This window comes from Xiphophorus hellerii, chromosome 24, assembly GCF_003331165.1.
Source record: "Xiphophorus hellerii strain 12219 chromosome 24, Xiphophorus_hellerii-4.1, whole genome shotgun sequence".
Taxonomy (NCBI): domain Eukaryota; kingdom Metazoa; phylum Chordata; class Actinopteri; order Cyprinodontiformes; family Poeciliidae; genus Xiphophorus; species Xiphophorus hellerii.
Genome location: NC_045695.1, coordinates 16,955,276 through 16,982,258, shown reverse-complemented (window position 1 = coordinate 16,982,258; position 26,983 = coordinate 16,955,276). Strand labels below are relative to the sequence as shown.

Sequence of the window (26,983 nt, the reverse complement as noted above, 5' to 3'; positions counted from 1 at the left end):
CTCTGGCTCTGGGCTCCTTCAATCTGATCCTCTGAGTTTCTCCGGAGCTCCAGCTCCACTGGCATGGCGGTTGGAGCCTTTACAGTGGAAACTGTGGTTTTAGGTCCAGTGCTTATATGAAGCATTAAATGAAAGCCATCAGACAAGCCTGGAAAACATGTTGAGTTGGCTTCTCCACGTCTTCCAACCCGACCACAGACGACTTTATTGTGTGAATAGATGAGGTCTTTGTGTAGAAGGCAGCTTATACAAGACACATTATGTAAAAAAAGAAACCAAAACATTTTATTATTGAAAAACAACACAGTAACAAACACATTTATAAAAATCACCAACAACACATTGTGACTTTCTTCCAAAGCTGTCTCCTGTGTCTGAGCATGAGTCAGGCTGCAGCTGAGAGCGGCAGCCATGTTGAACGGTCCGGTCCAGCAGGACTGGAATACAGCATGTAGAAAAATGACCTGCATCTGTTATTGAACACCGAATGAAAGCCTCCAGGTTCCTCCATGTTGAACAGGGCAGCTAATTAAAAATGGATCTGGGTCCCAGAAGCTCACGTCTCGTTTTACTTCTGGACAACGAAGCGGCTGATCGGTTACAGAACTTAGAATCTTTTAGATTCAGGAGTTAAAAGACATGATGGATAACAATAAACTCCTTAGCTAGCAGCTAGCTGAGCAGTAGTAGCTACACCACTGCAGCGTTAGCTTGTTGCTATTGAACGATAACAATAAAGCCTTTCAGCTAACAGCTAGCTAAGTGGCATTAGCTACATGGCTGCAACATTAGCTTCCTGTGATTGAACAGTGTCAATAAAACTCCTTAGCTAGCAGCTAGCTGAGCAGTAGTAGCTACACCACTGCTGCTTTAGCTTATTGCTATTGAACAGTAACAATAAAACCTGTTAGCTAGCAGCTAGCTAAAGCCTTTCCATCCTGTTAGCATGGTAGGAAGTGGAGGCCTGCCTGACCCCAGTCAGAGTTAAATCTGCTAATCTGTGTAGAAACGACACTCTGTCCATATAAAGTCTTATACAGAGATTTGTCCTGTGCAAAACGCAAGCGTAGAAGATTTTCCCCCAACATCTGAGCGACACATTCAATGTGTAGCTGTTGTGCTTTAAGCATCAAATCCCATTTTACAGAAGCAGAGCTGCATGATGACTGGTTTAGAGAATAGCTGCATCAACATCATGCACCTGTAGATCAGTGAAGTTACCAGGAAGTATCCACATGTATCAGAAATGGCGTCAACAGGATGACCTTTGAACCTGTGACCTGACTGTTATAGTTAACTGGTCGTACTGGTGAGCCGCCAGTCGACTCGGTGAATGTTGTGATGGTATGTGCTGAGGCTCCGCCCACCCTGTGACCTCCTGCCTGTCGTTTCTCATGAAGAAATGAAACCAAAGACCTTTGGATAAATAACATCTCACAAGTGATGAAAATAGTAATCCAGGGAGCCAGCTTCCAAAGATTTAACACTAAATAAAATAGATCTATCATGACTTTGTTCCTGCTCTAATCGCTGTAGCGTTGGTGCTTGATAAATAGTAAAGAGAAGGCATGTCTGCTATAGTCGTACAAATGCTCTCTCCTTACAGTTCCCTGATGAGGAAGTCCGGTACATGTTTTTACAGCACTGGGCGCCCAGCTCCGGGTCCGGCTGGGTCAGCCCCCCCAGCTCAGGTCAACAAGTCCCTTCCTGCTGAGGATCCGAGTCCGTCTACCACTTCCCAGGGATCGGCGTTCCACATTCATACCAGGAGACGTAGTTGATGTGGGAATGTCCTCCTATCTGTCCAAAGTGGACGGGCTCCTGGCGCAGAGCTCTGAAGAAACCTGGAGCAGCAGGAGAACACGCGCAGTTACAAACAGAACCGAGCTCTAAAGTTCTGCCAATCGATTAGAGAATGGAAGCTGATCAATCACTAAGACAGAAAGTCGGTCACGACTCCCAGCACTCAGCAGGAACCAAAGGAAATTTACTCCAGTACAGAAACTAGTTCAGGGGACAACTGACTAGTTTTTGGGTGTTAACTTGTTACATGGTGACCCGTCTGGAACCTGATGGGTCCCAGCAGGTGAAACCTGACCGCTGTCTCCTTACCGCAAACCGTTTAAAAACAGAACCAAACATTCTGCAGAACCTCTGATCTTCATCTCAGTCTAATCTACTCTGTTGGATCTGTGTGTGACGGTTTCCATGGTTACCGTTTCTGGAGGGGAGCTGGTCCGCTCTGAGCTGCCTGCCCGTCCGTCCGTCCAGAAAAGAATCCACAAACTGGCAGTGATCCTCTCCAAAGCCGCTCTGATCTCCAATGTGGTAGAATTTACCTTCAACATGAAAGGAGACGGTCAGAACCAGGAGGACGTCAGCAGGTCCGGTCCAACCCGCTCGCACGGGCACTCACCGTTCAGCGCGTCGCTCAGATAGATCTTGTACCTCAGCGAGTTGCACAGCTGGACGCCTACAAACTTGCGGTACCAGGTTCTCTTCACGTACTGCTTGCCGTGGCAGTCGGAGTACGAGTCGGTCTTGAACGGGAACTGAGTCCAGATGGCGTCTTTTCCTGCACAGAAAACGGGTCAGGCCTCCGCATCCAGCTGGGACGTTCAGACAGAACCGAGCCTGGATTACCTGAGACGTTCTCGCTCACACGCGGATCCGCTGCAGAAACAAAAACTCAGATTAACTCAGAACTACGTCTGTGAGGACTTGATCATCAGAGCCAGAGCCTCTACAGAACCAGCTCGGACCCTGGGGACCCGACACCGAGGGGTCATGAGTTCTACTGACTGATGAATGTGTCTCACCACCGGTTTATGACCCGTGATGACACATCTGAGCCGCAGTGAAGTGGGACCAATCAGAAAGTTCCTTCATGGCCCATTTGTCATTTGATGGATTGGATATCTGAGCGGCTCCAGTTGTTCAGATTAATCATGAATATAAACTGGAGGAAACAGCCTGGAGGCCGGAGCGGTTCTGGTTCTGACTCTGATGAGGAGGAGGATCCGTACCAGACTCCGTGTTGAAGGACACCGGCTCGCTCACAGGACCTTCTCCCAACTCGTTCTTCGGCTTCACCGTGAACTCGTAACTATGGCAACCAGAGAAACAATTCAGATCCGGTCAGAAATGTTTGAACGTTTTTACAGGACATAAATAAACGTCCAGTCGTCTTCTGGTTCCCAAACCCAAACAAACCCAAAGGCAGAACCGTCTGACAGTGAGACAAACGGTTGACTGAGCAGAACCTGAAGCTAAAAGAGATGATTATACAAAACACACGTTTTAAATGTTTCTGTTCTTCCATTTGGGTTTTTACTGATTCTAAAAACCAAAGGGTTTATAAAAAACACCAGCATTAAGTTCATGTTTTTGGTGTCTGGAAAATGAGCCGTTTCAAAATCCTCTGGACTACTCCGTTACCTAGCAACCCAGCCTGATCTCCAGTGTTTGGTCAGCTGTACAATGGCTACTGGAAAAGACAAGAGCTTTGTTTCTGCATTCTTGTTGTGCAGGAGGCTCCACTTCTGCTTTTCTAAGACATATGGTTGAATAAGTGTTCATCTGTTTGCAGCCATTTTCACACGTGACTGTAAACGTTTAGCGGGGGGCGGGGCCAGCAGCAGCTCATTTGGATTTAAAGTGACAGAGTCCCTAAAACAACTCAAATTGATCAAATTAAAATCTGTAAGAATGATTTTTGTAAAAATGTAATGAACAGGTTTTGTATAGGCCATCCACCTTAACTCCCATTCTCTCGGTGATTCAGCCGTCCTAACGGTGAACCCGGCCTCAGTCCTCAGAACCTTTTTCTCATCAGGATTCATGAAGCCTGGCCTGCAGCAGAGCTCAGACCGAGCGCGGCGCCGCGGCCTGTTTGCACAGCTGCAGACTGAAACCTTCACGGCTCCGCTGCAGATAAATCTCCCTCCATGAGGCGCTGGACCTCTGCAACCTGCTGGGGAATGAGGCTGGAGAGGCAGAGATGGAGTACCTGCTCTCAGGGTTCAGGTTCTCCACTGCAGTGTGGGTCTGGTTGGTGGTCAGGATGGAAACCCGTTCTCCATCAGGTCCCTTCGCAGTAGAGATCACCTCGTACTCTGCAGAGAGACGGTACAGCATCGATTCTTCAGCTGTGACGGTTCCTGACAGACTCTCTGCCCTCTGGGCGGATCGCTGCCGGCCTACCGGTGGTGTGGTTGTCTGGTTTCTCCCAGTCCAGGATGATGAAGGACGGACATCCCTCCACCGTCACCACAGTGAGGTTGGCGGGTGGGCTGGTCGGAGGAGACGTGACGTTCACCTCACCAGGTTCGTCTTCAGGGAAGTAGTTGAGGGAGGAGGTGATGGAGCAAGGCTCATCCGGCTTCTTCCCGGTTTGGTAAACCACATGAGGCGCTGCGGGCGGGAACGGTTCAATTAACTCAACAGGAAGTAAAACGCTTGTTCTGTTAATCCCAGAAGTGCTGCTTGTTGCTGCTTGTTGCTGCTTGTTGCTGCTTGTTGCTGCTTACCCACGTAACGCTTCTTGCCCATTGCATCAACATCAGAGGTTGGCTGAGACTGGAAAAGATCTGAATCCTCCCAACTCTCCTGCCGAGTCACTGAAAACAGAAATATGGTGACATGAGACGACAAACTATTCTGCTTCCTTCAACAGGTTATTAAAGGTTTATGGCCTACACAAAACCTGGTCATTACATTTTTGTATAATGAGATTCAAGTGTGATCAGTTCTGACCATCTTTAAATTCAAATAAGCTGCTGGCCACGCCCCCCAACTCAACATTCACACTTTTACATAAAAATGGCTGCAAACAGATTAACAATTATGCAACTGTACAGGTTTGAAAAGCAGAAGTGGAGCCTTCTGCACAGCCAATCAGAATGCAGCAGGTGGTTTCTTGATGGAAAGTCAATAACAAAACTCTTTTCCAGCAGCCATTGTACCGCAGTAAAACCAGCTGACCAAACATGCCAGAACTCTGCCTGGGTTGCTAGGTAACAGCCAGGACTCAGCCTGGGTTGCTAGGTGACGGCCAGGACTCAGCCTGGGTTGCTAGGTGACGGGTAATTCCTGACATTTTTGAAATGGTTAATTTTCCAGACACCAACAATCATGAACTAATTGAGAAAAACTAGCTGGGTTCTTTGAAGCGCTTTAGAAGCAGTAGAGACTAAATGAAAGTTTAAAACATGTAAAATGTGAATTTTGGATGTTTCTCCTTTAAGAAACAAAGCTGCATCCAGAACCCTCCAGCTTCCTGATCCCCTCCAAGCCTTCGCCGTGTCGCTGCGGTTCTGAAGACTCACCTGCGGTCGGGGCGGCCGTAGTCGTGGTTTGTCTTCGCTCCTGTTTGGTCGGTTTGGTCGTCACTGCTGGGACTTTATACTTTGGGATTTCTGGGTTTCCGCTCTTCTCAGGCCGGTTCACCTTGTCTGAAGAAAAGAATATTTTGAAGGTTTCTGTCTCTCAGCATGGCGGTAAAACCAGCAGCCATGAAGCTGGAGCTTTTACCGGTCTCTCCAGGTTTTCTCACATCATTTGGCCGGATGTTCAGAGTCGTCCGAAACGGAGATCCTGAAACAACAACAACAGCAAACAGGTTCTGTAACAGCTCAACCAGTTATGACTTTCTGAAAATACAAGAGACATGAAGCAGCTTTTTTCTATTTGATGGAAACCATTGGTCCAAAAGATTAAGATCATGTGTTTTGCATGTTTCTGAAGTGGTGCAGAAATGTTCTGTAAATGAGCTTCATGCCTGTGGGAACGTTCTTCAGAAAACAACGCTAAGCCTCAGCAGAGGCAGTGGGTCTGTTTCCCAGCCAGGTGTTTCTAACCTCCTGGGGAAACGAGTTGAACCAAAGCAGAGCTCTGCTCTGACTCCCAACACCAAATGACCCTGAAAACATGAAGCAGCCACAGGACTGGATGTTTCTGATGGAGGCGTCCAGAACCTGCAGCCAATTACACCCCCACCCCAAACCCAACCCCAACCCCCCTCTGTTAAAGGAGAAGCCAAAATTCCACAATCAGGGAATTGAGTTGCTTCCAGAGCGAAATGGCATGAATGCAAAACCAGCAACATGAAAGACGGCGGAGACCCGCAACATTTTAACTCGTAACTTGAAACAATACAGAGGCATTCCTTCCAATCAGGCCGTGTAAATATGAAGCTGCTGCAGCACCAATATTTGCTGTTTGCTTAAATTGTTTTGGTTTCTAAGAACTGCAGAGCTTTCCAGCTAAACTCTGTTATTCTTGGACAGAAACTCCTTCTGCCTGTTAAAGCTGGAACCAATAAATGCTCAGAGGTTTAAACTGGACGGTCCTGATGGAAACTGTTCTGTAATTCCAGTGTGTTTTCCATTGTTTCACACAAACCAGCCTGATATATAAATTGTTGTTTCCACATTTCTGTGGAAAGTGATCGATGCTCGCCATGCATCACATCAGCAGCAACATGTCCGCCGCCCAGCGTGCAGGAAGCATCAAAACATCACCAGCAGGCTGAGAGCAGGAACCAGGTCACCACAGGTCAGATGCAGCAGTTTGAATGTCTGTGGTGAGGAAAAGTGCAAAGCCCTGCAGAGTGAAGTTCTTGAAAATAAGCTAACTATCAGGGATGATCACACTTTCCAAGAAAAAAGTATTTTCCACAAGATGTGCCAAAGTCTTTGGCCGGAGCGTTGAAGCTGGCGGCGCGTCCCTTTTGCCTCTTGATCCCAAACAGCCCCAAACCATGCGGCGTTGGCGCAGCGCAGCGTTGGCGCAGCGCAGCGTTGGCGCAGCGCAGCGGAGCGGCTGAAGCACGCAGCAGCGTTACGGCGCAGACAGGCAGGGGTCATGCTGTTACCAACCATAAAGCCGGTCGTCAACGACGACACCAGACCGACCGAACCCAGCAGGAACATCAGACTTCTTGTCCTCCGTCAGCGAGTTGTTGACTGCAGCAGGAGAGGCAGGGCAAGTGAAACATGGCTCTGATTGGACGGTTATTCTGTCACCGCTCTGTTTACATCTGTGTGCTTTCAACAAGTCCCAGATCAATGGTTTTTATGCAAACAGAAAAGAGTTAAACCGACACCAAGCTGTCTCTGGATCCCTCAGCACATCCAACACAGTGAACTGATGGAACCTTTCAAATAATCAAGCAGCAGCTTCATCTTGATTATTTGAAACATGGATGAAGACCAGCAGAAGCTTGACTGGAAGCTGAAAACATGAGACAACAAACATGGATGGACAGATCAATGATGGAAGGATGATGGATGACAGGATGAGGAGATGGACACAAACATATTAATGGATGTGGACGAAAACGGCAACATGAGCCGCAGTGGAGATGGAGATGCTGCAAAGCGAGTGAAGGGTTAATGATGACACGCAGAAGACGAACAAGGACTCTTTACCCAGTCGAGCTCTGGGCCATAAGGCCAGTTTGGGCTGGGAAATGCCCCGGTGCGGCTGTCCGTTTGCTGTTGGGAGAGAGCCGAGTGTTAGGAGAGGAAAGAACCAGCAGCCGTCAGAAGAACAACCAACCAAAGTCTGTAGAGGAACTCAAACTGTTCCTCCTGCTGCAGGCGACAGACAGGATCTGAAAGCAAAGCAGAACTTTGGACCGGATCTGTGGGATTCTAGCAGCAGCTACCAAGCAGCAGAGTTTAGATGAGAACCTGAACCTTAGACCTCAGGATTTCACTCCGCCTGGCTGCTCTGGTTTGAGTTTCACCTCAGCGGTTTGGAAAAGACGTTGCTGCAGCGCAGAATCACTGGGTTTGAAGATTAGAGCGATAAGACTCTTTAAAAACACTCAGACATCTGCTTCATGTGAGCCGGGATGAAACCTGGAGCTGATAATGGATCCTCAGGATCATCCGGTCCAGATGAGCCTGGTTCATGTCTGGTACCAGAACACTTTGCTCTGTTGTTGCTGTGGCGACGGGAGGCTGCAGCACAAACTATTTTACAAATGTCGGCCAACTTGTCACCTGAAGCTGAAGCGGGTCGACCTGGTCTCTGTTGGACCTAGAAGACTAGTTTGGTTGTTCACCTGAGAGGTTCAGCAGCCAATCACAGATCACCAGGAAGTAAAAGATTCTTAGACAGGAAGTGTTTCAGAAATCCCTACAGTAACTGGATCAGAGCCGATGCTGCAGAATGTTGGTGGTTCAAAATGTTATGGAAAAACTGGAAGGTGCCAGAAAAAATCTAAAAAATGTGATTGATATTAATAGTATTGATCGGTTGCAACAACGTCACTTAATCACTGGAGGCGCCATGACGGACGGTGGAGGAGAGGGACGGGGAATAAATTGTTTCTAAAGTTGTTTTTTACAGTTTATTCATGGATTCTTCTTGTTCAAGTTCAGCTAATTTATCCTGGATTATAGATTTACAGAAGATGAATATAGTCAGTTTAGAAACCGATCAATATTTCCTCCATACTGACGTGTTGATCAAATCAAATTCACACCACATGATTTATGTCACTGTTTCCCTTTTCAATGGAGCAAAAACGGACCAGATGCTAACCAGTTTCACTATACATGCTAGGCTACATGCTAGGCTACATGTGGCGTTGTCTCCATGGTTACATTAACTCAATATTTGTTGCATCTTAAATCATATTCATAAAGAATATCTAGCATAAAGTGTTTGCTGTAAATCCATGATTACACCGATGGTTTAATGATCACCGTAACTTTGATCATTAAAAGTTATAAAATAAAACGACATGTTTGGTTTGTGTCCATGTCTGTGTGACGGCGCAGAACCTTCTGACCTTCCTGAAATGATCAGGCTAACAGCAGTTTGACGTCAGAGATGACTGGAGGCTGTTGGGTTTCTGTCTGTCTGTCTGTGCAGTCAGAGAACAAAAAGTGAGAATAAAGGTTCAGTGGAAGATTACCCCCAAGGATCAAAGAGGTCGGGGACGAGTTACTGGATCTAGAGGAAGAGTGGCGCTGTGTGAGGCGGTAAGAGAAGGGGTCAAGATGGCTCCTCAAGATCAGTGGGTTAGCGTCTGGGCTGGAGGAAATCACGGGCCTCCCGTTTCTGCTGCTGCCTTGACCTAAAAGATGAAGAACAGTTGCAGTGTCGGGGTTACAGTTTGATGAGCTCCTGCGATGGAAAACAGAGAGCTAGCAACAGCCCTGAGCTACGGCGTTAGCGATGGACCAACAGCTGGAGCTTAACTCGGCTAACAGAAGGATGAAGGATGGGGTGATGATGATGATGATGGGTCTTTTAGCTACAACAATCTTGGCTCCAGTCAGTGAAGCTGCTGCTGTGACAAGCAGCCATGACTGAGAGATTGTGAGCTACATGCAGACGCTGGATGGGATGGAGGTGAAGGAGAAGACCTGAGGAAAAAACAATCCGCCAGAAGCCTGACAGGAAGAGCAGACAGACAGACGGACAGACGGACGGAGCGAGGCCGGCTCTGAGCAGACAGGAAGTGAGGTTACCCCAGGTGCCGAGCTTGGCCCGCTCATTGGCCAGGGCGAGTCGGAGCAGCGAGGAGCCGTCCTGAGGTCTCACTGCAGCTGTGAGGATAGAAAAGGTTGAACACAACAAACATGTTTCACTGGAGGAGACACGTCCCGTCCTGTCAAAGTAAAACCACAGTAACCAGAGGTCATTCTGGGAAAAGGAAGGACGGAGTCAGAGTTGAACCAGGAGGATGTTAACAGACGAAAGGTGAAGGTGGAAATTACCCTCAGGATTAGGAAGCTTGTCAGGAGCCCTGCTGGGCCCCCTGGTGGTCTGCAGCTCACCGCCTCTGGAGGGGAAGTTAGAGACAGTGATGTTGGCAGGAGGGGTGGAGGTAGGCAGCAGTTTGGGGAGGGCAGCAGTCCGCCGCTCCGCAGGACGGCTTCGGTTGGCTATGAGACTGTTTCCTTTTTCTGGGACAGAGAGGAGAGAGGCTGTGATCCTCCGTCCCAACAGAAACTCATCTTTAACTCAAAGTTTCCCTCTGAGCACTGAGACCCTAACCCTTCAAACCAAAACTTCCTCCATTATTGATTGGGATTAATTAATATTAATCGTTTTAATTAATATTAATCTGAAGAATCGTTAGATTCTTTTGGCCGATTGGGTCAAAGTGAAGTTGAGATGTTTTGGTCTCAGTAATCAGAAAGTTTAAAAGAACCTGGACTGAACTGAGCAGAACGACTCGTGTCGTCTTTCTGCAGAGAGAAAGACCAACAACGTCTGCGTCTGAACGGACCGAAGGCATGCAGTCTGGTGGGAAACGAAGAGACGCAGAGGAAGAGGAAGAGAAATGTGGAGCTTTACTCATCAAACGATGTTTTTAAGGAGCTGAAAACAAACCCAGTGATCAGGTGGTTTCTGTTGCACAGAGAACAGACACTGACCCTGAGGAACTCCTGAGAAAAGGTACCAAACACTGAAGCCGGTCCATCATCCGGTCCGGTTCATACCTGAGAGCCGTCAGGTCTTCAGAAAAACTCTGACTTTAAAAACTCACTAAACTCTGCAGATATGCAGATGATTATCAGGTGATTGTTTTTCTATTGATTCTTATATGAACAGATTTTCTGTTTTCAGTGAAAAATGGCAGAAAAAGCAGAAGGTGAAGATGAAGGGTCAGTGAAAGGTCAAAGGTCAAAGGTAGCCAGTGGCAGATGGATCGTGGTCACATGATCGTTGATGATGGCAGCGTGGGCGGGGCCAAGTCCACTTACTCTTATCCAGTGACATCACACCAAGACCTTCTGACTGGGCCGAGCATGCAGCCAATCAGGACAGGCCCCGCCCCTTTCAGGCGCTGAAGCTGCATGAATGGATGAAGCTGACGGTTAAAGAAGGAAAAGCATCTCCATGGTTACCAGGTGAGCCGTGAGCGGGTTTGGGCCGGGCGGAGCCGGGCACAGGGGCCGTTTCCTGCCGGCTCTCTGGGGACTCTGTGGGAAACAGGAAGCTGTCTTTATGGACGAAGAGGAGAGGAAAAGAACCGGACCGCCTCCAGAGAACCCACTGCAGCTCAGGTCCGACTGATGATGCTGGTAGTTCACAGAGATTTTATAGATTGGATCATTTTGGGATCAGTGGACCGTCACTGCAGCGCTTCCCTGGACCAGAAGAGAGTCTGACGCCCCGAAAGAAAAGAAACGGTGAAAGAGGAGATAATCACCGAAGATGGAGCAAGACGACCCGGGGTTAACGGGGCTAACGGGGTTAACGGGGCTAACAGAGCTAACGGGGTTAACGGGGCTAACGGGGCTAATGGGGTTAACGGGGCTAACGGGGTTAACGGGGCTAACGGGGCTAACGGGGTTAACGGGGCTAACGAGGTTAACGGGGTTAACGGGGCTAATGGGGCTAATGGGGCTAACATGGCTAACGGGGTTAACGGGGCTAACGGGGCTAACGGGGTTAACGGGGCTAACGAGGTTAACGGGGTTAACGGGGTTAACAGAGCTAACGGGGCTAACGGGGCTAACGGCCGGCACCCGAAGACTGGAACTGTTGTGAAGAAGTGTGAAGAAGTCACCAGTCTTTACTGCTCTTCAGTTGTAAAGCAACGTTATGATCACAGTTTGTCTCATTTATTGCTTAGAGCTGCAGAGCTGGTTGTGATTGAACTTTACCTGGAGGAGGGAACGGGTGCTGAGGTTTCTGCAACACAAACCAAAGAACAAATGTTCAACTACTTCATCTCTCTACACTGAAAGCTCGAGGTCATCTCTGGGACTAATTATTCTGCATTTATCTGCTAATCCAGTGAGATCCAGCAGCCATTACGTACCATCGGATTTGCCAGAGGTTTCCGCGGCTTGTACGGTTTCTGACTGTTTTTATCTGCAGTTTAAGAAACAACAATTTATCAGAGAACATGGTAGGATTTAAGTAGGAGAAGTTTCTCCTGATGGGTGGAAAAGGTTCTGCTTACTGGCCGTGTTGGTGCTGTGGATGACCGGTTTGCTCCAGAGGCTGCTGCGGTCGTCCTTGTTGGAGCGAACCCCGAACTCGTACTGCGTGTCGGGCTTCAGGTGGTCGATGACGGTGTCACTGGCAGGACAGGTCTGGTAGATCCACTTCCTGTTCCTCTCCCTGTAGCGGATGGTGTAGAACCTGGAGCAGGACGGAGGACACACACATCGTCACATGTCGGGTTCAGGGCTTAGATTGTTCCGACTCAATGAACACGAGTCGATGCTTCACATCTTGTTGAAGCTGAAGTGATGCTGTAAGATTTCTGTGACCTGAGAGAAGAATCCAAACAAGGGAAGTTATTTGGTTTAAATGCTGCTAGTATGAACCAACGGATCCAGACTGTAGAAGAAATTCAAATTATGGAAAAGATGACGCACTACAAGAAGACCAACCCAAGGAAAAATGGTAAAAACATAAAAGCTATGCAGAGCAGCGAGAAAGAATCCAGGACAATACTGGATTGTTTTGCTTGGATTTCTGCTGACATTAGTTTCATGTGAATGATTGATGTATTTTTAACAGTTTGTTCTGGTTATAAAGATGCTTTCGACGTCACCAGACCTTCTAGAACAATATCCGTCTGGAACTTAAACTCCTTCCAGTTGCAGAGGTTCCTAAAAGCAACATTTTGGTTCTACTGGGTCGCAGAATTAGACTCTAACGTCTCTGGAGTTGAACCGGCGTTCAGAAACAATCTGCATCACCAGAAGGATCCTGAAGCTGCCGGAGCGTCTACAAGCAACCCGACGCTGCGGCTGGAAGTCTGGATCTCGTCAGAGTTTCACTGACTGCCGTCCTGAAGGTGTCGGGTTAACAAGACGTTAATAACCCACAGGCTGGAAGCCGTGCGGTTTCTCCTGGGCGTCTGCAGCCGTCATGACCTCAGCCTGGAAACCAGCATGTTGTTCATCCTGGCCGGCGTGCATCTCCACTTTCTCCTGGGTTTTCAGAGCGAGGCAGCAGCCAAGCTGAAGGAGCTGACGTTAGTTTTAATAAGAGCAGCAGAGGACTGCAGGGTCAAGATTTCCAGAGGTTCCTCCAACTCGTTTGACAGGGAAGGAAAAACGTGAGCTGCAGGCGGCGGGAGACGATCACTCAGCACAGACTGACCATTCAAACACAACAGATGCATCATCCTGACCGGACAGACATGAGACTCTGTCCCACTGTGGACACGGAGACGTCCAGTCAGGATTGTTAGGACTCCTCACCCGTCCTCCAGACACTCGCTCATGACGTTCTTCTCATACGGCGTCTTCAGGTGGTTCCCCCAGGACAGCAGCACCGCCGTGGGGCTGATGGAGCCGATCACCAGGTGGAGCGGCTTCTCCAGGTTCACCTTGCCTAGACAGAGAGGACTGTGAGACTGCAGGCGGCTCTGAGGACCGGACCGGACCGGACCAGAACCCTACCTGTGCAGTGCTTCTTCATGTCGTTGACTGGGATTGGCTGGACGGCCACCAGGTACTTTGGTTCAGCATCTGAAACAAAATGGTGGCTGAGCTCAGCGTTTGGTGACAGATGATCTCAGACATGGAAACAGAAACATTTCATTTCAGCAGCGACCGTCAGCAGAAACGTTCCTTTGGGCCAAATTACACAAAACTCTCAGATTTCTGCTGCTCTGAGTCCAGAAACCTGATCTGATGCAGAAAGCTGGAACACCATGAAGACTCTAACAAGTAACCGATCCTGAAGATGAGTTAGTTCAGACAGTTTTGCATCTGGAGTTTTTCCAGCCTGTTGGAAACATGAACAGGTCCAGTGGGACCGGCTGGACTCTGTTACAGAGCGCCGTGACAGTCATGATGTCATGGCGGCGTGACGCTAAGCAGACGCACACATGGCAGCGATTAGAGAGGAAGAGAAATTTCTCTGCAGATTCTTCCAGAACAAAATCTTTACTTTCTGCCTGAAACACGTTCAGGTGAAACCTGGAAGGAAATGAAGGAAAACTTTCTGCCCTGAGGGAAGTTTCACGTCTTCCTTTATGATAACCAGCATAGCATTCAGCGGAAGATCATGCTAAACCGTTATGCTAGCATGGTGTATAGTGGAAGCTAATGATAAATCACTAAATACCACTAAACACATGGCATTGAGTGAAAGATAATGCTAAAGCGATATGTTAGCATGGCTTTACTAGAAGCTAGCACTAAATTCTATACCAACATGGTACTTAGCAGAAATGCTAACTCACTATGCTAGCATGGTACTGTAATGTAGCGCTAAAATGTTACCAACATGGTATTCATCCGAAGGTAATGCTAAAGCGCTACATGCTAAAGTGTCCCACCACTACATAAAGGGATGACATTACATCACTTCCTGTAGCTTGGATCTCACTTCCTAAAGGAATCAGCACTTCCTCTGAGGTCTGGTCCGGTTTATCGGTTCTGCCGGTTCCCATGCAGCATCAGTCGGGTTCCTCACCTCAGAACCCGACTGGAGGTTCTGGTCTACGAAGCGTCTCAGAAATTATGACACAAAGTTTATGATAAGTTTATCACATTAAAATCTTCCTGGAGAGACAGAAACATTGATCAGAACTGAAACATTGATCAGAACTGAACCAAATGATCAATACGTCAAACTTTACGGTCCGGTTGGAAACGTTCTCAGCTGCTTTAAGGGCAGGAATGGTCCTCCATACGTCTGCTTTGGTTTCAAACATGAAGCTGTAATAACAGCAGTTGAGCTCAGAGGAAACACCAGCACTGGGTCTGATGTGGCAGGAAACCCAGAAACCACCAGCAGCGGCGGATTTACAGTCAACATGCGGCGCTGCTGAGCTGATGGACGAGCTGAGAGCCGCTGGGAGGCTGGGAGGAGGCCACAGCGCCACCCACAGGCTAAACGCTCCAGAAATATGAATTTATGCACAAAACCCAAACGTTTGACTCCATGATGGAGTCAAAAGGAGGCGACAGTTAGCATCACGCTAACACAAACATGGCAGCGGCAGCATCATGTGACACATGACTAAACGTTTGGACGTTCCTCGTTTAGATCGGAGAATAATGACGGATTATTAGAACCAATTCAGAGAGAATAAAAGTCAGAAAACTCGACAATTTAGAGATTAATGTCTGAAACTTTCCAGAAAAACAAACAAGGACATTTTCTGAGCTGAAAACGTTGAACATTTGCAACAGAAAACTTGGAAATTTTAAGATTAATCTCTGAATTTTTCTAGAAATTTCTTCTGTTCAGTTCAGAAAATTCAAATTTGTTTCTTCAAAATTATATTTTTTTTCTTGAAATTTTAAACTTTTGAAACTCAAACTTTCTTTCTTGAAAAACTCAGAGATTAATCCCAAAATTTCTGAGTTTTTTCTTGTAAATTTCTGACTTTTGGAGATCAGAAATTTCCATGTTTTTGGCAAAAATTTATTTTTTTTCTATCTACAACACTATGATATAGATATGGCCTAGTTAAAGTCCTACATTTAGCTGTGTGCCATGGGCAGCACTAAACAGAGATGTTTTCCAAACTGACTGAATATAAATGCAGGTTTTTGGTTGTCAATATGAAGCAGAACATCCCAGGTTTATTCTCTGGACCCGACCCGACCCAGAACCCGAACCGACCCGGTTCTTACCCAGCTCCGTCTCGTACAGCTGTCCGTTCTCCGGCAGCTGGATGAACTGCTTGGAGAAGACGCTCCTGCCGTATCCCAGGATGTATCCCTCCAGCTTCACGTCCGGACCGGGCCGGACGAACTTCATGACGATGGTGTCGCCGGTGGCGTTGATCCGGACCTTCATGTTCTGACGGCGAACTGAGGGGAACCAGACAGCAGGCGTGAGCAGAACCGACCCGGAAACCAACATCCAGGCTGAACTGTGATCGAGTTTGTAGCAAGTTTTTCAAAAAGTTACAATTTCTGATCCAAAAGTTAAAATTGCTTCACAAAACCTTCATTTTTTCAGAATAAAGTTCACTGAAAAAACTAAAAGTTTGGCCCTAAAATCAGAATCAGGACTTTTTGTTTCCGAATTCTGAGGTTTTTCTCAAAATATGTCTTTTTTTTTCCATAATTCTGAAATTAAAATCAAAAATCTGAGAAATAAAAAATTCTGGTGAAAAGTCCACCTAACTTTATCTGCATAAGTTTTGCTGATTGGTCATTAAAGAAGGGGAAACATTTTTTCCTTCCTCTCAACTTTCCATACTAGTAACAGCACAGACTCCGGTGGTAAATTAACTTTGTTGTTCTCTGTAGTTTGATCCAGAACCGACCGGAACAGAACCGGGTCAGATTATCTTTAGTTTTTCCAGCCGTCGGTTCTGGTTCTGGTTCTGTCTGAACTCAGATTTTTGCTTCTGTGTCTCTGGATGTGGAGCCGTTAGAAATCGACCGCAGGAACATCTGGAGCTGCAGATGTTGATGTTCCTGTTTATGGAGCAGCAGCAGAAACTAAAAGCTTCGCAGGATTTTATTGTCCTGGAGGCAGAAAACAACCAAACTGCAGCGTTCAGAATCAATTCACCATAAAACCCATTAAAATCTTCCATCTGCTGAAAGTCAACTGAAGCTGCAGGATTTCTACATAGAAATAAATTAGTATTCAGAGTCATTATGCTGCTCAGAGCGCCCCCTGCAGGTCAGAAAAACGACAAACACTCAGCTGGAAAAGGAGCAAATCCTGCAAAAATGAGAAGATTTTTACTGAAGGGTTGAAATCGACTGAAGAAAACATGAAGAGAATATTTAAAAATAATAAAAACTGTCAGCTAATCTGATTAAAATCTGAACATATTTTCTGGAGCGACAAGCAGAAATTCCCAGAATCCCATTAAACCTCCAGCAGGATGTTTCTGGTCCTCATGGTTCCCAGTTGATGCACAAATTATTTATTTACAGTGAAATTTGTACCAACAGCAGAACTTTGGTAGAAACATAATCAGTAAAAGTTAGAAAAGTGATTAAATTATAAATTAAAAACCTGAAAAGGTTTCAGTGGAACCGTCACAGAAAGCAACTAATCTGGATTATGTGAAAATATTTTAACTTTGGAGTTTCTGTCTTTTGATTTCAAAGTAAAGTTTTGCTTAATTCTTGATTTTCAATGTTTCAATGGAGCAAAAAAGCAACAAATAGTTTAATAGTTTTAAGAGTTTAAATAGTATTAATACCACAAAGTATACAGAAATAGATGCCATACAGTTTAGATACAGTGACGGCAGAAACACGTTACTTAGTTGTGCAACTGGTAATATTAATAATAATTATAGTTATTAATATTAAGATAAGTGTCACAAATCTGTGCAGCCATCTGAGTTGTGGAGCCACAGGAGGAGCTCTGACCTCTGACCTCTGACCTCAAACACACAACCTGGAGGCTGAGGGTTAAAATCCTTACAGTTTTCCAGACAATAGTGGAAAACAAAAAACTGCACAAATTACTAAAGTTTCTTTTTTTACTGTAAAATTAAAAATCTCCCCTTCAGTTCAACAACATAACAGAGACACATTGTTGATGTTATAAAATAGTTTACAATTAAATATTGTTAAAGATCAACGTCATTTTCACAGCCTTGTTGTTAGCAGCTGCTGAAAGTAACTAAAAAGTTACTTTTAATGTAACTTAGTTACAGTAATCTGAGTTACTTTTTCATGGAGTAATCAGTAATCTGATTAAAGTTACTATTTCAAAGTAACTTTTGCATCACTGGTTAGATATAATAAAACTGAATAATAAAAGACAAATGTAACAATTTGTTCAGCTTTAAATAAAAACAACTCTTCTGAACAGCCTGCAGCGCCTCCTACAGGTCAACTATTAAATCACAGCTTTTAAAAAGTTGGTTTTCAGAACGTAGTTTTCCAGAGCGCCCCCTGCAGGCCCGGTCATGCAGCGCTGCTTAGCAACAACAAAAGGTCCAAACAGTAAAACATGGAGTTGGTTCTGAACGGACCATTTAAAGAATAAAAACCACAGCAGGTCAGAGCGCCACCTGCTGGCCACAATCAAACCAACATATTTCAAATCTTCCCCTCCAGTCTGGACCCAGGTTCTGCAGAACCGAACCTCTGGGTCCGATCAGAAGCCAGAACATGGTCTGCATGGAGACAAACCAAACCCAGTGGGTCGGGCTGCTAACCGGGCCCCAGCAGAACCCTGGACCAACACCTGCCTGAGAACCAGAACCAGAACCAGAACCTGCTGACTCGGCTGTTTCCATTCAAAGCCTGCAGGAGAACCCTGCTGCTGTTTTGTTCTGTAAATCTGGATCAGAACCCGTCAGCTTTGATTCTGTTCTTTTCTTCACTTTCACCAGTTTGTTTCCCTGACCTTTGACCTCAGATCGGATCTGCTTTCTGTCTGTTCTGGTTCTTCCTCTGTGGTTCTGACCCGTTCAGGTCAGATGTCTGGACTTGCCTCGGATCCTCTGGGCCGGGCTGCCGCCCAGCAGAACCGTCCCTCCGATCAGCAGCAGCAGCAGGACTCTGAGCAGGAGAGCCACCATGATCTCTGACCTCTTGCAGGTGATGATGAGGAGGGTGAGGAAGGAGCGACCTGGAGCTGGACAACTTCACTAAGCGTCTCAGAGAGCAGCCGTCTTAGGACTTGTTCAGCTGAGGGACGTCCTCGCAGTGGGACGCTGCGTCCAGCGGCTCCATCTATAGGCTGGGGAAAGGGGGCGGAGCCTCCGCTCGCTCGCTCGCCCTCCCTCCTCCCTCCCTCTCTCTCTTTCTCCTCCCACAGAACCGAGCCGTTCTGGTTCCACCAGCTGCTGCAGACCTGGTGTTCAGAACCAGTCCTGGTCTTCATCCTCCTCCTCTTCCTCATCTGTTTGAATCCTTCATTAAATCTTTTACGTCTAATTTTAACAGTTTATGTTTAGGATATTTATGAAGACGTTTCTAATCCATCAGTAAATGATTTATTCATCTGTTTGCATTAAATCCTCTCCTGGTTTTTAATCTGATGTTTGTTTTTAATCCTGTTTTACATTTTAATCTTTATTTCGTCTCATTCTGTCTCTAATCAAATGTTTTCTATATTTATGTTTCTTCATTTTGTCCTGATTATATTTTATGATTTAATTTGATCTGTTTGTGTTTCTCTGCTTGTTTTCCTTCTTTTTAATCTGTTTATTTTTCATATTTCTTCCTGGTTTTGAAAGTTTTTTTAATGTTTTTGTGATTTATATCTGGTTTTGACTTTATGGCTGTTCTGCGTATTTATGATCATGTTTTCAGGTATCAGTAAATCATTTACACATATTTCTGTTTGAAACTTTCCTGTTTTCTATTCTGCAGGTTTTGACACATTTTATGAGTTTTTATCTTTTGAGTCTTTATGAATTTACTTTCTATATTTTCATTTGTATGAATCTGTTTCTGGTTCTGTAACTTTACTGCTGGTTTGTGTTGGAAAGTTTTGGATCCTTTGAAACTTTTTCTGGTTTTTAATCTTTATTTAAATGTTTCAGATTGTTTCGTCTTTTGTTTCCTCGTCCAGCAGTGAATCTTTTATCTATATTCGTTTTTGCACTGAATCATTTTTCATATTTTGAAGTTTATTTTTCATGTTTCTTTGACAGTTTTACACATTTGATGTTTAAAGTTTTGTCTTGTTTGATGTTTTATGGTTTTAGTTGCTCTGTCACTGATGGCGTCACTTTCTGCAGGTTTTGGATCTTAAACTTTTCTTCTGCTTGTTTTCCTTCTTTTTAATCTTAATTTAAATGTTTTGCATCATTTTTTCTTTTCCAGCCGTTGTGTTTTTTCCATCTTTGTTTCTGTTTCCTCCTGTGGTTTTTCTATTTGAGCTTTGAGTCAATTTTGCAGATTTCTTTGCCAGTTTTACACATTTTTGGGGTTTTATAAACTTTCTCTCCAGGTTTTTTGTAAATTTCTTTGCATCAATTATTAATCTACGGTTGTTTTCCTTCTTTTTGCATTTTTGTGTTTTGTTTATCTAATAAGATGCATTTATGAATATTTTTGTTTGCATTCAGTCTCACATGTTTCCTTTTTGTTTTGCAAGTTGTTGTTTTTTACAGTTTATGAACTTTTACCGTCCCTTTATGAATATTCATATTTCATTAATCAGTGAATATTTTCCATCTATTTTTAGATTATTTTTCTTCTTTCTCGGCTTGTTTTCCATCTTTTCATCATTTTCTCCTGTTTCCTCATCTGAACTCAGTGGCTTCACCATAAAAATATCTTTTCCATCATAAACTCTGGTTATGAGCCGCGGCCCCCGGGTCCTTGGACCCCTGACCCCTGACCTCTGACCCCGCAGCCTTCAGGGTCACTGATTAACTCCCACATGGAGGAAGAGTGAAGGAGTGAAGGAGTTCAGCGCTGTGAACACAGCAGTATTTACTGAATTAAGCGTCTCATTATGACCACATGTTGCAGCTGAATCACTGAGGTTGGAGGTTTGGCGGCAGCAGCTGGATGTTCCCGGGCCGAACCGAGAGGTTTGGACCGGCTGGAATGAGAGGAATGAGATCGCCTCGGATCAGGGTGTTAATGATTTCACACAAAAAAGCCACAAATGAAAGCAGAGCATGCTGGGAACATCACAACACGTGCCGCCTGGGAACAGCCTGGAATGCTGCCGTGTTTCCTCCAGGCTGGAGAAACCACGATGATGAGGAGGAGGAGGAGGAAGAGCAGTCAGCACTTGGCTCAGGGTTCTGGGTTTGTGGACGCAACACGTGCCGTCACATGCGACAGGAAGGAGGCGAGGCGGAGTGGAGCAGCGAAATGCCAAACAGCAGCTGAAGCAGAACCAGGATTCATGTTTGAACAGCAGAAACGTTTGGAAACGATGACGGACGAGACGAACGGAGGAAAAACCAGGACAAATACCGACGGGAAAAAAGCCCAAATGAACCAGAACCGTCCAAATCCTGTCAGACTGCAACAGCCCTGAGAAACGGATCAGGTTTACCCCTGGTAGAGCGCCACCTGTGGCCAGGAACAGTACTGCACCATACAAATGATTATTTTGTGTTTTATGTTTCATTAACTAATCTCACTGAGTCAGATAGAAACATTGTTTTATTGTAGATTTTTTTATCTTAAATGTAATGTTTAGAGAAACTATAAAAAATTTTTTTAAAAAAACTCCCTGGTTCTGGTTTTAGTTGAATAAATCCTGACAGTCAGGATTCTGGTGTGGATTCAGAACCTGCATGAAGAACAAATCATATATGTCCAGAAACCCAACTAGGGGTGTACTTTCTTTTCACAGTCACTATAAATCACGGCGTGTTTGATGGGAAAGTCCCTGAAGCCGGGTCCGATTGGGGGCTCGTCCGGGACGTTTGACCCCAATTATTCATTTAATATCTGATCATTTCTACATTAAAACCCTGAAATTCACAGTTTTTCCAATATTATTAACTTTACTCAGATTTGTCTTACTTTATTTTATGGTTTTACGTTTTCAAATATTATATTTATCTCTATTGTGATTTAAGTGAACCTGCTAGATAAATGTTTATTCCTGAACAGATGATCAGTCTGATGATTAAGGTTCTTGTTTTTCTAGCTGGAGCAGAAACAGCTGCAGACGGCCCAACATGCTGCGCTGCCTCTCGTCTCCAGGTCCACATTAATAAATGTGTTGTTTGCCTGGAAGCGCCTCAAACGCTGACATCAACAGGCAGGAGGCTCCGACTGATTAAACTCTGTTTCTCTGCACAAACACACAGCCTGAACCGAGTCGATCCAGGTACCGATGCTAACGATGCTGCCAGTGAGCCGATGTTCTCCTGCAACCAATTACCAGCAAAACAAAACATTTCATTAAGAGGAGTAATCAGAACCAGCCTTATTGCTGCTAATCACTGCTTTATACCTTAATGTTGTCCCTCAGGTCCAGCAGGATTTAACCGGAACCCCAACATGATGTGTTTTCATCCAGAACCAGAACAAATCATCATCACAGTTAGATCCATGTAAACACTGAGGTTTAATCAGAACCAGTTTCTCTGCTGCTCTGTTTCATGATGTTGAGGTTTTGGAGAAAACCTTCAGATTCAGGCTTTTACTCTGGAGGATTTTGTGTTTTATTTTGAAAACTCTCAGGGTTTGAACATGAGTGAATGTGTTTGAAAATAATTTTAATGTTTTCTGTTATAGTTTTAGCATAAAGAAGTGGACTGAGGTCTTTTATTTTGAAGGAGGAAAACTTAAAACTTACTTAATTTCCTTAAAAACTGTTTTGGTCCGAGAGCTCTGTGTGTTAGTTTTATTCTGACAGGTTCACACTTTTATTTTGAAGGCCATAAAGATCTCAGAGACTTTTATTGTGAAGGGTTGTCCATTCTGTCAGTGATATTTCCAGCTACAGATGTGAAAGTTTAGGTTTGAGACTCAGATCTTTCTATTTTCCATCAGAGCTAACATCCTGTGTGATGCCAACGGTTTCTGTTTCTGACCAATCAGCCGCCGGTCCAAACCTGGACCCAGACTCCAGAACCGGGCTCAGGCTGAAGAAGCCAGCGGTTCTTACATAAGCCTGTTCCTTCCAGAGGAGAGCAGAACAACGCTGCCTTTGTGTGAAAACGGCTTCAACAGGCTGCGGTTCTCCGGAGCTGCTTGCTCCGTCCGGTACCGGTCTGTCCGGTACCGGTCCGTTAAAGCAACCAGAACCCAGAGCAATCACTGATAGAATGGCTCCAGCATGTTCTGGTAACCTAGCAACCCCACTGGAGCTCCCCCCGTTACCTAGCAACTCCACTGGAGTTCCCCCCCGTCACCTAGCAACTCCACTGGAGCTCCCCCCGTCACCTAGCAACTCCACTGGAGCTCCCCCCGTTACCTAGCAACTCCACTGGAGTTCCCTCCCATCACCTAGCAACTCCACTGGAGCTCCCCCCGTTACCTAGCAACCCCACTGGAGCTCCCCCTGTTACCTAGCAACCCCACTGGCATTCCCCCCCGTTACCTAGCAACTCCACGGGAGCTCCCCGTTACCTAGCAACCCCACTGGAGCTCCCCCCGTTACCTAGCAACCCCACTGGAGCTCCCCTGATTTCAGTTGAGGAAAAAAGTCGGAAGTCTTTTTCTTGGTCGAGTTCACTTCACCTGAAGGTTTTGGACTTAGAGTCCAGTTTATCCTGAATCGACCCAGTTGACCTGGAGGAGAAACCCAAACAGGAACAGAATAAAACCGGAGAGGCAAAACATTATGACCACCTGAGTTCTGGTCTCTCTTTGTGTCCATGAAAGGATCCAAACAGCTGATCTGTTGGATCAGGTGGAGTTTATTGATGAGTTTTTCCTGTTCCAGTCAGTCCTGGTGGAACCACTGGGTTTGGACCCGGCCCACCAGAACCCACCAGAATGAGCTGAAACATGAAGACCTGCACAGACTAAATCAGCTCCTGGACTGAGACAACTAAAGCAGAGAAGGATGAGGACAGTGAACGCTCCACCGCTGGTCCAGACCTCTGACCTCTGACCTCTGACCTCCGGCCTGCTGCAGTGAAACCACGTTAGAGTCGCTTCTGCTGGTTTCTCCTCTAGATGGATGGAGGAGCCAAAACTCACAGCAGGAAGAGTCTCTGGCTCTGCAGAACGCTGCCGGGGCTGGGAAAGTGTTAGCAGATGTCGCCAGTGGAGGCCAACACCACCATGCCGGCCCCACCGGCCCCCACTGGCCCCCACCGGCCCCCACCGGCCCCCACCGGCCCCCACCGGCCCCGGCTTGGAGAGCCCAGCAGAGAAGTGGACGGCTTGTTTTCCACCAGGCTTACATGAGGAGGAGCTGAGAGGAAAAATGCAACACAGGTTCCATCAGGAGAATCAGAACGAGCTGCTAACAACCGACATAAATCAGAGGAGCTGCAGGATCCCAGCAAATCCCCCAGAAAACCAGAGTCTTCAGTCTGAGGCCGGGTTCTGACCAGCTGGTGGGTCAGAGCAATAAAACTGAGCTGGAATAAAGAGCCGGGCTCAGGAACGAGTCCAAGTTACAGAGAGACCAGCAGGGGGCACAGTGAGATCAGGCAGTAACTGGAGCAACATGAAGAAAGTTAGCATGAAGTCCAGAGGGGACGAGATCCTGGAGAACCAGAGAGTCGGACCGACGCCATATCTGGACCCATCGAGGGGTCAGCAGTTTGCTACGGCAACAGACTGTCTTCATTTATGAATCTATTATCTGTCAATATAAATTAATAAAATAAATATTTTAGCCTCAGCTTTGGAACAACTTAACCAATTAGGACCAGTTTTAACCAGTTATGACCAGTTTATAACCAGTTATGACCAGTTTTAACCAGTTTATAACCAGTTTTAACCAGTTATGACCAGTTTTAACCAGTTTTAACCAGTTATGACCAGTTTATAACCAGTTATAACCAGTTTATAACCAGTTTATAACCAGTTTTAACCAGTTATGACCAGTTTTAACCAGTTTTAACCAGTTATGACCAGTTTATAACCAGTTTTCCACCAGTTCTGACCAGTTTATAACCAGTTTTAACCAGTTTTCCACCAGTTCTGACCCTGGACCTGCAGCAGAACCAGCCTGACTATCAGCCCTCCTGTTCATGGCGGCCATGATGCTTCTGGACGTCCAGAGTTTGGTCTTTCTGGATGTTTCTCCTGAAGCTGCTGATCCTTCGCTCCTGATGATGTCACGCTCTGAGGCTGTGAAACCCGATGAAGTTCTGTTCAGACATCACCTGTTGGAGCAACGTGGCGTCAAACTGACACTTCACCCTCTGTCCTGCTCCTTCCAGCGCGAGCGGCACCATCTGCCTCCCATTAGAGGAAACTGATTCCTCGAAGCAGCAGAAGGGGAACCGTTTGAAGGTGGAGGCGTTATGTAACCGAGGCTAACAGAGTCTGACAGGACAGCTGGAGGCAACAATCAGGGCTGTGTTTCCCATTAAACTCCACAAATCCAGACCTTTTCCACACAGAAACACCTGACTGAGCCGGAGTTCAGGTTGGCCTTCATCCTCCTCCTCCTCTTCCTTCAAGATGCTAACGCAGAGCGCGGCTAGCTGCTGAAACGTCTGTCTGCTCCTTTAAGGCCGTCAGGGTCAGAGGTCAGGCGGGCGTCCAGGTCAACCCATTTAAACCCACCGGTCACAATAATGACCAAGAAATTGATTCACTTTCAGGGACTCCAAAAAGCTTTCTGATTAAATCTTCAGTTAATGTTCAGCAAATATTGAAAGTTTAGAGTGTTTAGATAATACTGATGCAGAATCACGTTTACAGTAAATTATACATGAATCATGATCAGGTCCAGGAAGTGGTGGTGGTCCAGCTCAAAGCCCCACTCTGTCCGTCAGTCGTGATGAAGAGGACAATCCGCCATGCGGGTCAGAGGACCTGGTGGTGCCAGGGTAAGACTGCCTCACTTCTGTTCAACTGTACCAGGGAAGCTGTAGCTACAATACAGTAGCCTACTGCTATCAGTGTGTGAATGTGTGTGTGAATGGGAGAATGACCAAATGAAAAGAACTTTCAGGTCATTTGGACTTGATACAGAACTATACAGTACAGGCCATTTACCTTCTAGATATTATTTTTAAAATGTGTCGTAGGACGGATGACCGATTTCTCATGGGTTTATTATCTTATGCGAAGGCTTGGCATAAGGTCAGTGGGTCAGAATAGATCTCAAATGGACTCTTCTCTTCAAGATGTGACCAAGACACTTACTGGTCAGTCAAAGTAAGACTCGTTTCCAGAGATGTTGCTTTTCCACCAACATGTCTGGGAGAAACTCAAGGCTTTACTGAACACTGAGTGTTTCAACAAAGATCATGGAAAGTAAAGAGGGGATGAAATCACCAAAACTGAAGAATATCAAAGTCACCAAATGGTGAGAAGGAGCCAAACAACTGAGCTCTGATTCCAGGCCTTAAGGTCCGGTATCCTGGACCTTTCAGGTCCAACAACCTGAATCACATGGATCACCTCCTCAGTATGCAGTCCAGTTCTACAGTCATTCTTTGCTCTAAATTCTTTCCTCTTGATTAGTTAAAAAGATTACAAATGACATCAGATTTTAATATTTTCATGTCTGGGTTAAGAGCTGCAGCGCTCCGACGACAGGAGAGGAGTTCTGATTCCTGATCCTCACCAGGAATCAGAACCTGCATCCAGACAGAACCAACGACCCGGTCAGCACCGGCTCACGTCTGGGTGGCTTCATGACCAGAACTCATGTGACCCCAGCTTGACCTCCCTGCAGCAGCGCCGCTGCTGACGCTGCACATTTTACAAATCTCAAAATACAAAATTAATTTGAGTATTTCTGTTAGTTTGCAACTCCTGTAACTTTAAAGGCAACAGCTGTGATAACACCAGTATGATGAGCTAATGTTCACATAGACTAGAAATAAAGAAGAACCTGGTGCTGACATGTTGGTGTCGGGGGCCCCAACGACAACCTGCCCAGGGCCCCAGAAAGGCTTCGGCCGGCCCTGGATCTATGACAATGATCTTCCTCTGATTTTCAGACTTTTCTTTCTGAAACAAACGTGGCTGAAAACATTTAGGAGTTTAGTTTCTGTTTAATGACAAGATGCCACGCCCCTAACCGACGCAATGCATCATGGGTTGATAAAAATGATGACAGGAGAAAAAACTGAACGAATGAACTGAGTTTGATGAAATGATGAAGAGTCTGGTTAGAAATAAAGGAGGAAGATGAAGGCCTGCGTCGCGTTTCTTCCTGATTCACTAAAACCACTGATTGATCCCGGCTGGTTCTGATCAAGCAGTAATAACAGAACCAGATCGGATCCTGGACCGGATCCCGGACCCGTTCAGTCTCAGGGTCACCAAGGTCTCACGTGCAACAATGTCAACATATTCTGCTTTTATTTTGTCTGCTTGCGCCGCTCTGTCTCCTCTGTTTCCAAAATAAAAGCCTCTAGAGGTGGAAACCAAAGCTGGGGGAACGAGGGGAACCTTCAACCCGACCCTCAGAGATAAATTATGAATATTTAGAAGAATGAAATGAGTGAAGGAGGCAGAATCATGCAACAGGAATAAAA

General features: G+C 45.9%; 1 protein-coding gene across 10 annotated transcripts; it reads right to left on the bottom strand.

The window, feature by feature from the left end:
- Positions 1-263: 263 nt before the first annotated feature.
- LOC116715656 (target of Nesh-SH3-like) lies at positions 264-18,602 on the bottom strand. 10 transcript variants are annotated; one of them, XM_032556218.1, is made up of 23 exons: positions 18,370-18,602; positions 15,585-15,764; positions 13,395-13,463; positions 13,194-13,326; positions 11,939-12,120; positions 11,795-11,847; positions 11,637-11,664; positions 10,875-10,949; positions 9,738-9,926; positions 9,489-9,566; positions 8,930-9,091; positions 7,431-7,496; positions 6,879-6,965; positions 5,533-5,595; positions 5,328-5,453; positions 4,530-4,619; positions 4,204-4,413; positions 4,010-4,115; positions 3,027-3,106; positions 2,644-2,673; positions 2,417-2,575; positions 2,217-2,339; positions 264-1,844 (listed from the first exon to the last, which is right to left on the bottom strand). In XM_032556218.1, the coding sequence occupies exons 1-23, from the start codon at positions 18,455-18,457 to the stop codon at positions 1,729-1,731; spliced, it is 2,493 nt and encodes an 830-aa protein (XP_032412109.1). In that variant the 5' UTR covers positions 18,458-18,602; the 3' UTR covers positions 264-1,728. The 10 variants fall into 10 exon arrangements, with proteins under 10 accessions (XP_032412109.1, XP_032412112.1, XP_032412111.1 ...); XM_032556221.1 differs by lacking the exon at positions 6,879-6,965; XM_032556220.1 differs by lacking the exon at positions 9,489-9,566.
- Positions 18,603-26,983: the final 8,381 nt, after the last annotated feature.

Bases quoted from the DNA above. Each gene is read 5' to 3' on its own strand.
- LOC116715656 (XM_032556218.1), bottom strand. From the start codon at position 18,457: ATGGTGGCTCTCCTGCTCAGAGTCCTGCTGCTGCTGCTGATCGGAGGG. The intron at 13,327-13,394 runs GTAGGGTTCTGG...CTCTCTGTCTAG, and splicing joins CATGAAGAAGCACTGCACAG to GCAAGGTGAACCTGGAGAAG. The intron at 2,674-3,026 runs GTACGGATCCTC...TTGTTTCTGCAG, and splicing joins GTCCTTCAACACGGAGTCTG to CGGATCCGCGTGTGAGCGAG.